This window comes from Saccoglossus kowalevskii, chromosome 13 (assembly GCF_978046115.1).
Source record: "Saccoglossus kowalevskii chromosome 13, keSacKowa6.1, whole genome shotgun sequence".
Lineage (NCBI taxonomy): Eukaryota > Metazoa > Hemichordata > Enteropneusta > Harrimaniidae > Saccoglossus > Saccoglossus kowalevskii.
This window is the reverse complement of record NC_140653.1, coordinates 35,316,592-35,330,475: the sequence shown is the minus strand read 5'-3', so window position 1 is coordinate 35,330,475 and position 13,884 is coordinate 35,316,592. Positions and strand designations below refer to the sequence as shown.

Genomic DNA, 13,884 nt, shown 5'->3' with positions numbered 1-13,884 from the left:
ACACCAGTACATACACCTGGTACAAACCCACAAATACGCTACACAATACGTGACTATGCTACAACCGTACATACACCTGGTACAAACCCACAAACACGCTACACAATACGTGACTATGCTACACCCGTACATACATCTGTTACAAACCCACAAACACGCTACACAATACGTGACTATGCCACACCCGTACATACACCTGGTACAAACCCAAAAACACGCTACACAATACGTGACTATCCCACATCCTTACATACACCTGGTACAAACCCACAAACACGCTACACAATACGTGACTATACCACACCCGTACATACACCTGGTACAAACCCACAAACACGCTAGACAATACGTGACTATGCTACACCCGTACATACACCTGGTACAAATCCACAAACACGCTACACAATACGTGACTATGCTACAGCCGTACATACACCTGGTACAAATCCACAAACACACTACACAATACGTGACTATCCCACACCCGTACATACACCTGGTACAAACCCCAAAACACGCTACACAATGCGTGACTATGCTACACCCGTACATACACCTGGTACAAACCCACAAACACGCTACACAATACGTGACTATGCTACAGCCGTACATACACCTGGTACAAATCCACAAACACGCTACACAATACGTGACTATCCCACACCCGTACATACACCTGGTACAAACCCCAAAACACGCTACACAATACGTGACTATGCAACACCCGTACATACACCTGGTACAAACCCACAAACACGCTACACAATACGTGACCAAGCTACACCCGTACATACATCTGTTACAAACCCACAAACACGCTACACAATACGTGACTATGCCACACGCGTACATACATCTGTTACAAACCCACAAACACGCTACACAATACGTGACTATGCTACACCCGTACATACACCTGGTACAAACCCACATACACGCTACACAATACGTGACTATGCTACACCCGTACATACATCTGTTACAAACCCACAAACACGCTACACAATACGTGACTATGCTACACCCGTGCATACACTAGATACAAACCCACAAACACGCTACACAATACGTGACTATCCCACACCCGTACATACACCTGGTACAATCCCACAAACACGCTACACAATACGTGACTATCCTACACCCGTATATACACCTGGAACAAACCCACAAACACGCTACACAATACGTGACTATGCTACACCCGTACATACACCTGGCACAAACCCACAAACACGCTACACAATACGTGACTATCCCACACCCGTATATACACCAGGTACAAACCCACAAACACGCTACACAATACGTGACTATCCTACACCCGTACATACACCTGGTACAAACCCACAAACACGCTACACAATTCGTGACTATGCTATACCCGTACATACACCTGGTACAAACCCGCAAACACGCTACACAATACGTGACTATCCCACACCCGTACATACACCTGGTACAAACCCACAAACACGCTACACAATACGTGACTATGCTACACCCGTACATACATCTGGTACAAACCCACAAACACGCTACACAATACGTGACTATGCTACACCCGTACACACACCTGGTACAAACCCACAAACACGCTACACAATACGTGACTATCCCACACCCGTACATACACCTGGCACAAACCCACAAACACGCTACACAATACGTGACTATGCTACACCCGTACATACACTAGATACAAACCCACAAACACGCTACACAATACGTGACTATCACACACCCGTACATACACCTGGTACAAACCCACAAACACGCTACACAATACGTGACTATGCTACACACGTACATACACCTGGTACAAACCCACAAACACGCTACACAATTCGTGACTATGCTACACCCGTAGTTACACCTGGTACAAACCAACAAACACGCTACACAATACGTGACTGTGCTACACCCGTACATACACCTGGTACAAACCAACAAACACGCTACACAATACGTGACTATGCTACACCCGTACATACACCTGGTACAAATCCACAAACACGCTACACAATACGTGACTATCCCACACCCGTACATACACCTGGTACAAACCCCAAAACACGCTACACAATACGTGACTATGCTACACCCGTACATACACCTGGTACAAACCCACAAACACGCTAGACAATACGTGACTATGCTACACCCGTACATACATCTGTTACAAACCCACAAACACGCTACACAATACGTGACTATGCTACACACGTACATACACCTGGTACAAACCCACAAACACGCTACACAATACGTGACTATGCTACACCCGTACATACACCTGGTACAAATCCACAAACACGCTACACAATACGTGACTATGCTACACCCGTACATACACCTGGTACAAATCCACAAACACGCTACACAATACGTGACTATCCCACACCCGTACATACACCTGGTACAAACCCCAAAACACGCTACACAATGCGTGACTATGCTACACCCGTACATACACCTGGTACAAACCCACAAACACGCTACACAATACGTGACTATGCCACACGCGTACATACATCTGTTACAAACCCACAAACACGCTACACAATACGTGACTATGCTACACCCGTACATACACCTGGTACAAACCCACAAACACGCTACACAATACGTGACTATGCTACACCCGTACATACATCTGTTACAAACCCACAAACACGCTACACAATACGTAACTATGCCACACCCGTACATACACCTGGTACAAACCCCAAAACACGCTACACAATGCGTGACTATGCCACACCCGTACATACACCTGGTACAAACCCACAAACACGCTACACAATACGTGACTATGCTACACCCGTACGTACACCTGGTACAAACCCACAAACATGCTACACAATTCGTGACTATGCCACACCCGTACATATATCTGTTACAAACCCACAAACACGCTACACAATACGTGACTATGCCACACCCGTACATACACCTGGTACAAACCCACAAACACGCTACACAATACTTGACTATGCCACACACGTACATACACCTGGTACAAATCCACAAACACGCTACACAATACGTGACTATGCTACACCCGTACATACATCTGTTACAACCCCACAAACACGCTACACAATACGTGACTATGCCACACCCGTACATACACCTGGTACAAACCCACAGACACGCTACACAATACGTGACTATGCTACACCCGTACATACATCTGTTACAAACCCACAAACACGCTACACAATACGTGACTATTCCACACCCGTACATACACCTGGTACAAACCCACAAACACGCTAGACAATACGTGACTATGCTGCACCCGTACATACACCTGGTACAAACCCACAAACACGCTACACAATACGTGACTATGCTACACCAGTACATACACCTGGTACAAACCCACAAATACGCTACACAATACGTGACTATGCTACACCCGTACATACACCTGGTACAAACCCACAAACACGCTACACAATACGTGACTATGCTACACCAGTACATACACCTGGTACAAACCCACAAATACGCTACACAATACGTGACTATGCTACACCCGTACATACACCTGGTACAAACCCACAAACACGCTACACAATACGTGACTATGCTACACCCGTACATACACCTGGTACAAACCCTCAAACACGCTACACAATGCGTGACTATGCTACACCAGTACATACACCTGGTACAAACCCACAAACACGCTACACAATACGTGACTATGCTACACCCGTACATACATCTGTTACAAACCCACAAACACGCTACACAATACGTGACTATGCCACACCCGTACATACACCTGGTACAAACCCACAAACACGCTACACAATACGTGACTATGCTACACCCGTACATACATCTGTTACAACCCCACAAACACGCTACACAATACGTGACTATGCCACACCCGTACATACACCTGGTACAAACCCACAGACACGCTACACAATACGTGACTATGCTACACCCGTACATACATCTGTTACAAACCCACAAACACGCTACACAATACGTGACTATGCCACACCCGTACATACACCTGGTACAAACCCCAAAACACGCTACACAATACATGACTATCCCACATCCTTACATACACCTGGTACAAACCCACAAACACGCTAGACAATACGTGACTATGCTACACCCGTACATACACCTGGTACAAACCCACAAACACGCTAGACAATACGTGACTATGCTACACCCGTACATATACCTGGTACAAACCCACAAACACGCTACACAATACGTGACTATTCCACACCCGTACATACACCTGGTACAAACCCACAAACACGCTAGACAATACGTGACTATGCTGCACCCGTACATACACCTGGTACAAACCCACAAACACGCTACACAATACGTGACTATGCTACACCAGTACATACACCTGGTACAAACCCACAAATACGCTACACAATACGTGACTATGCTACACCCGTACATACACCTGGTACAAACCCACAAACACGCTACACAATACGTGACTATGCTACACCCGTACATACACCTGGTACAAACCCACAAATACGCTACACAATACGTGACTATGCTACACCCGTACATACACCTGGTACAAACCCACAAACACGCTACACAATACGTGACTATGCTACACCCGTACATACACCTGGTACAAACCCACAAACACGCTACACAATACGTGACTATGCTACACCCGTACATACATCTGTTACAAACCCACAAACACGCTACACAATACGTGACTATGCCACACCCGTACCTACACCTGGTACAAACCCACAAACACGCTACGCAATACGTGACTATGCTACACCCGTACGTACACCTGGTACAAACCCACAAACACGCTACACAATTCGTGACTATGCCACACCCGTACATATATCTGTTACAAACCCACAAACACGCTACACAGTACGTGACTATGCCACACCCGTACATACACCTGGTACCAACCCACAAACACGCTACACAATACTTGACTATGCCACACCCGTACATACACCTGGTACAAACCCACAAACACGCTACACAATACGTGACTATGCTACACCCGTACATACATCTGTTACAAACCCACAAACACGCTACACAATACGTGACTATGCCACACCCGTACATACACCTGGTACAAACCCACGAACACGCTACACAATACGTGACTATGCTACACCCGTACATACATCTGTTACAAACCCACAAACACGCTACACAATACGTGACTATGCCACACCCGTACATACACCTGGTACAAACCCAAAAACACGCTACACAATACGTGACTATCCCACATCCTTACATACACCTGGTACAAACCCACAAACACGCTACACAATACGTGACTATACCACACCCGTACATACACCTGGTACAAACCCACAAACACGCTAGACAATACGTGACTATGCTACACCCGTACATACACCTGGTACAAACCCACAAACACGCTAGACAATACGTGACTATGCTACACCCGTACATATACCTGGTACAAACCCACAAACACGCTACACAATACGTGACTATTCCACACCCGTACATACACCTGGTACAAACCCACAAACACGCTAGACAATACGTGACTATGCTGCACCCGTACATACACCTGGTACAAACCCACAAACACGCTACACAATACGTGACTATGCTACACCAGTACATACACCTGGTACAAACCCACAAATACGCCACACAATACGTGACTATGCTACACCCGTACATACACCTGGTACAAACCCACAAACACGCTACACAATTCGTGACTATGCTACACCAGTACATACACCTGGTACAAACCCACAAATACGCTACACAATACGTGACTATGCTACACCCGTACATACACCTGGTACAAACCCACAAACACGCTACACAATACGTGACTATGCTACACCCGTACATACATCTGTTACAAACCCACAAACACGCTACACAATACGTGACTATGCCACACCCGTACATACACCTGGTACAAACCCAAAAACACGCTACACAATACGTGACTATCCCACATCCTTACATACACCTGGTACAAACCCACAAACACGCTACACAATACGTGACTATACCACACCCGTACATACACCTGGTACAAACCCACAAACACGCTAGACAATACGTGACTATGCTACACCCGTACATACACCTGGTACAAACCCACAAACACGCTAGACAATACGTGACTATGCTACACCCGTACATATACCTGGTACAAACCCACAAACACGCTACACAATACGTGACTATTCCACGCCCGTACATACACCTGGTACAAACCCACAAACACGCTACACAATACGTGACTATGCTACACCAGTACATACACCTGGTACAAACCCACAAATACGCTACACAATACGTGACTATGCTACACCCGTACATACACCTGGTACAAACCCACAAACACGCTACACAATACGTGACTATGCTACACCCGTACATACACCTGGTACAAACCCCAAAACACGCTACACAATACGTGACTATTTTTCTCGTTTGAATACGCATATTTGGAGATGCAAAAAAGAAGCCCACACACTAAGTGCCCGGGAGGAGAGTTCTCAGACTCATTGGATATTGTTCTTGTTCGGCGGCTGGTGTGAGACAAACAATCTCCAACTCGTATGAGGAACCTCATCCCAGGACCTTGGCAATTAAAAATGAAAATGAAATTGAAAGAGTAGAAGACAGAGTTATTAATAGAGTATAATAAGTCAAATTAAGTGTTTTTATTTATTTTGAGGCAGCTGGTAGTACTCTTTTTAAGTTGTTCTCTCGAATTATAAAACAATCATGTATGTAGCCCATTTTCTACTACCATTGTTTAGTAAAACAAATATGTTTTCTTTGTCAGAAAGTTTGGGAGGTAACAGCAAATTCAATATATATGCTTACTACTACTGCTACACCCGTAAATACACCTGGTACAAACCCACAAACACGCTACACAATACGTAACTATGCTACACCCGTACGTACACCTGGTACAAACCCACAAACACGCTACACAATACGTGACTATGCTACACCCGTACATACACCTGGTACAAACCCACAAACACGCTACACAATACGTGACTATGCTACACCCGTGTCGGGAACCGTGTGCAAATGTAAGCTCCACCCATCAACACCTCCTACTTATTATGTTAATCATATGTCACTCATTTAAGTTTACTAATTAATATTCATAGTGTTATTGTTATATAAGCATTGTACATTGTACTTGAATTTGAGTGCTTCGTTAGAATAAAGCGTTGTGATAACCAACTCCACTTCACGCCTTTGTTGGCCATTCTCTTCTCTCAACGGACCCTATCTCAAGTGCGTAAGCACATTGTTGGTGCCGAGACCAGGATGTCTATTGAGAGAAACAAGCGATGTAGAGGGGGCCACCGCAGTCAAATGACTAAACTTATTCAAAGGGCTGAAGATATCGTCGCATCCGACACTCCAGTACAACAAAGCACGATTGACAAGTTGAAAGCGACAATTGGGAGTATGACTTCAAAACTAGAAAATCTGAAACTATTGGACGAAGAAATACTAAACGAAACCGAAGACGATGATTTCGACAAGGAACTTGAGGAATCAGATGACTATGCTATTAAGATGAACGAATACGTGGTAAAATTCGAAGGATTTCTACAGCGGATGACGACTCGTTCAACAAGTTCCAGAGATAATACCTCTACAACTGAGAACGGTCTTTCGCCAGACTCTACACCGCAAACAACAAGGAAAGTCAACCTCCCAAAGCTTACGTTAACCCCGTTCAGTGGTGACATTCTGACCTGGATGAGTTTTAAAGACGGATTTGACGCTGCCGTTCACAATGATTCAAGTCTGGATGATGTCCAGAAATTTCAGTATTTAAGGGCACATCTGTGTGGCGAAGCAGCGCGAACTATCGACGGACTACCACTCACCAACACCAATTACATACATGCGCTCGACTTACTCACCAAGAGATATGGTCAGCCACAGAAAATAATTAGCGCGTATATGAAGGCTTTATGGAAACTTGAGATACCCTCCGGAACATTGAATAATCTTGTAACTTTCCACGACAAAATAGAAAGTTACATTCGTGGATTAAATGCCCTCGGGAAGTCAGATGACACCTTCGGTGACCTACTAGTCCCAATAATACTAGAGAAACTACCAGCTAACACCCGAAGCCAAATTTCTAGGGACAACAAAAACGTGGACTGGACATTGAAAAGCCTAAGGGAAGCGATTCAACACGAAATCAATGCTACCAGAGCGGGAGAAACTACTTTTGAACTTGACGGCGATCACTACACAGAACCGCCAGCCACTGCCGCATTCGTGACAACAACCCGAGAAAAACCTCCGAGGCCAGCTCACTGTGCATTTTGTAAAAAGAGCGGACACAAGGCAATAGACTGCAGGGTAGTTTCCGACAAGGCAAAACGTTCCGAAATCATCAAAAGAGACAAATTATGCTACAATTGCCTCGGCACACATCGAGTTTCAGATTGTAAATCGAAATTCAGATGCCAAACTTGCAAACGCAAACACCACACTGCGATATGCCAAGGGGAAATTCGCAGACAACCAGCCACATCGGAAGATAATGTACATACCTGTGTTTCATCTGCTACTAGCCGAAATTCTCACGTGATGTTAAAGACGGCTATTGCAGACATTACTGCCAAAGGATACTCAACACCGTTACCTGCCACACTGCTATTTGACGACGGATCACAAAGAACTTTCATAACAGAACGTACAGCCAGATCAATCGGAATAGACTTTGAAAAATGTTATTCGGAAATAATAAATGTGTCCACACTTGGCGCAAAGTCTACAGGGTTACGATCAATGAAAATTGCAGAAATTACGGTAATTACCTCTAGTGGTTCAACTGTTGATATTCATGCATTGATTGTACCCCAAATCACTACACCTCTTAAAAATTATCTGAAATCTAGCGCCAGTCTTGCCAATTTACCCTATCTACAAGGCTTAAAATTGGCACACGCCATTTCTGGTGACCGGGAATTTGAAGTTTCAGTTCTGGTAGGTGCAGATTTTTATTATTCATTTGTTGGTGATCATGTTGTTCGTGGCCAGGGACCCACAGCAGTGTCTTCCAAATTGGGTTACTTATTATCTGGGCCATTACCACCGCAACATTCGAACCCCCTCCCCACCTCTACTGTAATGCATGTCGCTACGCACGTGTCCGGTGAAGATTCTCTACTTCAAAATTTCTGGAATGTTGAGAGCATAGGTGTTAGGGACGATCCCACCCCACAAGAAATTACTTACGATGGTTATACCAAGTCACATTTACGCTTAGAAAAGAATCGTTATGTAGCTAAACTTCCCTGGAGCCAAGATCACGCTCCCCTACCTACAAATAAAAATATTTGTGAGAAAAGAACGCGTGCTATGGTACAACGACTAACACCGGAACTAAGACACGTGTACGATAAGCTTATAAAGGACCAATTAAATCGTGGCTTTATTGAAATTATTCCTAATGATGACAAGAATTCGGGTCATTATCTCCCTCATCATCCCGTGAAAAAAAACTCCGAAACAACACCAATTAGAATAGTTTACGATTGTAGTTGTAAGATCTCAAACAATCCTAGTTTAAATGATTGTTTAGAAACGGGACCTCCGCTATTAAACGATCTTGCTTCAATTATTCTCCGTTTCCGTACACATAAATTTGGAACCACTGCAGATATCGAGAAAGCATTTTTACATGTAGGTCTTGATGAGAATGATCGAAAATTCACTAAATTCATGTGGATATCTGACCCGGACGATCCAAACAGTACATTTCAAATTTATCGATTTAAAGTAGTTCTTTTTGGCGCAGCGTGCTCGCCATTTATTCTAAATGCAGCGATTAAGTCCCATTTAGAAAATGACGGATCGGAAATTGCCACAGACCTCAGTAAAAACATTTACGTGGATAACATTCTCAGTGGACGCGATACTGAACAAGATCTCATTGCTTACCATACTGAAGCTACGAATCTCATGAAATCAAGTGGTTTCAATCTGCGCGAATGGGCTACAAACTCTCCTGAACTTAGAAAAATTGCCATAAAATCCAACAGTTCTTGTTTAGATTCCAAAGTAAATGTTCTTGGTTTGCGTTGGGATACTAATACTGATTCACTTTGTTACCCAAAAAGAGAATTTGCACAGCCGTCTAAGACTGACCTACTTATCACGAAACGGGAAGTTGTCAGGGCGACCGCCAGTTTGTATGATCCACTCGGTTTTATTGCGCCTGTACATATCAGTGCAAAAATATTTATTCAAAAACTATGGAAAGCTAAACTTGAATGGGACGAACCCTTGACTAGCGAACTCCATGGCGAATGGGTTAAACTATGTCAAGAGTTACAAACCGTTACCCACACTCAGATTCCACGTCGCTATTTTAATTCCACAATGAGTGGCGGGACATTTGAGTTACACGTATTTACTGATGCCAGTGTGAAAGCCTACGGTGCTGTAGTTTATTTACGCAATACAATTTCGCGTGAATCTGCGCTAACAATTTCTAAGAGCAGAGTGACTCCTGTCAAACCATTGACTATCCCACGTACCGAGCTTATGGGTACATTGTTAGGAACACGTCTCATAAAGTTCGTTTATTCAAGCCTAAATGAACAGATTAATATTGACAAGTGTGTTTTGTGGTGCGATAGTCAGATCGTCCTACATTGGCTACAAAATAACAAAAAATTACCTTGTTTTGTGCAGAATCGCATTACTGAAATCAAAACAAATGCGATAATCAATGAGTATAGATATTGTCCTACAAATGACAATCCAGCAGATATATTATCTCGCGGAATTACCCCATGCCAACTTTCAAACAATACACTTTGGTGGTATGGGCCTCAGTGGCTCAAATTCGGTGATTGGCCTGTTTGTGAAATCTTTGACAGTCGGGTATTGCATGTCTCGGATGAAACATTTAGCTCCATGGATGAAAGTACTCCGACAAACACCCACAAAGTTACGGATAAACATACTACTGAAATTATTGGTATTGCTAATGTTATTAACGCGTCCAATTACAGTTCATTAAATAAACTGTTACATGTAAGCGCATATGTTATGCGATTTATTCATAACATAAAGGCCAAAAAGCAAGACCGACACTTGAGCACTTTAACTGCTCGTGAAATTAACTCTGCCGAAAAAATGTGGATTCACGATGCTCAAATTCACGCATACCCTTCAGAAATTAAAGTATTGAGTATCAAACAGAAATCTACAAGCCCGTTAGCCCACCAACTTCGTTTGTTTCTTGATAGAGAGGGCTTTATTCGTGTTGGCGGCAGGCTTCACAATGCCCCAGTGAATTGTGACACAAAATTTCCAATTCTTCTCCCTAGAGGAAACCATTTCGCAAAACTTGTGGTGACCGCCGCCCATTCAAATATTAAACACTCGGGTTCCCAGGCAACAATCACACATATTCGCCAAAGATTTTGGATTCCACAAATTCGGCCGTTTGTGAGATCGATACTGAGAAATTGTGTTGTCTGTCGGTTAGTGTGTGGAAAACCCTACAGGAAACCGATTCCTGCACCCCTACAAGCATGTAGATTACGTAATGCTCCACCCTTCACCGTTACAGGTGTGGACTTTACCGGAGCCGTGTTTGTCTCGGTAGAGAAGTCAGAGCGGAAAGCCTATATCTGTTTATTCACATGCGCTGTGACTCGGGCTATTCATTTAGAATTGGTTATGGATCTCTCTACCGATACATTTTTACGTGCCTTCAGACGGTTTGCTGCGAGGCGTTCATTACCTAGTAAAATTATTTCGGACAATGGATCAACGTATCTTTCCGCAGCTAAAGAAATACAGAAATTATTCGAGTCAGCGTCAATTCAAAACTACTTTGCAAACCACCGCATGGAGTGGTCCTTCATACCAAAACGTGCCCCTTGGTTTGGAGGATTTTGGGAAAGACTTATTGGTATGACAAAAACATCCCTCAAAAAAGTCCTCGGTCGCGCCTTTGTGTCTGTTGACGAACTGCAAACAGTTCTTACAGAAATCGAAGCCACATTAAATGACCGCCCACTAACTTATCTCTCCTCTGATTCCAATGATTTACTACCATTAACACCTTCACATTTTTTACATGGCCGCCTTATTACGACTATGCCGTATTACAGTGTAGATGAGGAGGAACTAAATGACCCAACATATGGCAATTTTGAAAACCTCCAAAGGAGATCTGAACATTTAGCCAAAATTCAAAATCATTTTTGGAAAAGATGGGCTCAAGAGTATCTCAATTCGTTACGCGAACAAGATAGATTATCAGGTAAAGGGGCCCTACAAAATCAAATTCGGGTGGGAGATATAGTTTTGGTGGAAGACACTTCTGTACCACGGATAAAGTGGAAACTGGCCATGATCGAACAACTGAACACCGGAAATGATGGTTTAGTGAGGTCTGCATGTATCAGGACAGCCACTGGCAAGACTAGCAGGCCCATTACAAAACTTTATCCATTGGAGGTCAATTATCAATTAGAAAATGGTAAAAATAACACTCCTACTGAAGGCAGTGTACAATCTAAGGTTAATGATACCAATATTGTGAGACCAACTCGCAAGGCGGCTACGAAAGCTCGCCAACGCTTTAAAGTCTGGTCATCGATTCTCTCTACATAACGTTGGTTTATGTAATGTATCAAACAGTGGTTAACATTTTCGTTTCCATGCAAACTTTATTAACCTTGTGAAATACTTGGTCATTGAGAACTTTATTTCAAGTTAGTATTCATAACATTCGTTTCATGTGTTATCGTAATTTAGGTTGATAACTTCAGTCTTATATTTATTCACGCCATCGTTTAGACGATCCTTTTAGACAGATGGTAAGCATTAATAAATACTTAATGAGTTACTGTAGATTGCCACACCTGGAAGAAATTATAACAAAAGGGAAAGGCATTAAAAGCCGAATTGTCAACATTCGATTATGTGTCTAACAATATGTTAGAACCCAGCGTTTATTTACCAAGTATAATTACATTCCAGACGGTGTTGACTTTTAGTATTAGTAGTAGTATTTTATGGATTATTTCTTGTAAACGTCTTATTTGTCATGCTCCATCTGTTAATCCTGCTGTTAATACGATTTACAGGATGTGTTTATAAACAGTCATGTAATCTTTATTCGGTGTTTTTCATCTTTGCTAGGGGGAGGATGTCGGGAACCGTGTGCAAATGTAAGCTCCACCCATCAACACCTCCTACTTATTATGTTAATCATATGTCACTCATTTAAGTTTACTAATTAATATTCATAGTGTTATTGTTATATAAGCATTGTACATTGTACTTGAATTTGAGTGCTTCGTTAGAATAAAGCGTTGTGATAACCAACTCCACTTCACGCCTTTGTTGGCCATTCTCTTCTCTCAACGGACCCTATCTCAAGTGCGTAAGCACAACCCGTACATACACCTGGTACAAACCCCAAAACACGCTACACAATACGTGGCTATGCTACACCCGTACATACACCTGGTACAAACTCACAGACACGCTACACAATACGTAACTATGCTACACCCGTACGTACACCTGGTACAAACCCACAAACACGCTACACAATACGTGACTATGCTACACCCGTACATACACCTGGTACAAACCCCAAAACACGCTACACAATACGTGACTATGCTACAACCCACAAACACGCTGCACGATACGTGACTATGCTACAACCCACAAACATGCTGCACGATTCGAAACTGCTACACCCATTGACACACTGCCACAAACATGCTCCACCACGCGAGGCTGTGATGTGCTGTCAGACGGCAGACTGAACTCTAAATGTATTGTATTTATATTATC

The 13,884-nt window shown here is 43.2% G+C and overlaps 1 protein-coding gene across 1 annotated transcript; it reads left to right on the top strand.

Annotated features, from left to right (window-relative positions):
* Positions 1-7,347: 7,347 nt before the first annotated feature.
* LOC146735398 (uncharacterized) lies at positions 7,348-12,687 on the top strand. The gene has a single exon (XM_085507431.1). The coding sequence runs from the start codon at positions 7,348-7,350 to the stop codon at positions 12,685-12,687; it is 5,340 nt and encodes a 1,779-aa protein (XP_085363557.1).
* The last annotated feature ends 1,197 nt before the right edge of the window (positions 12,688-13,884 follow it).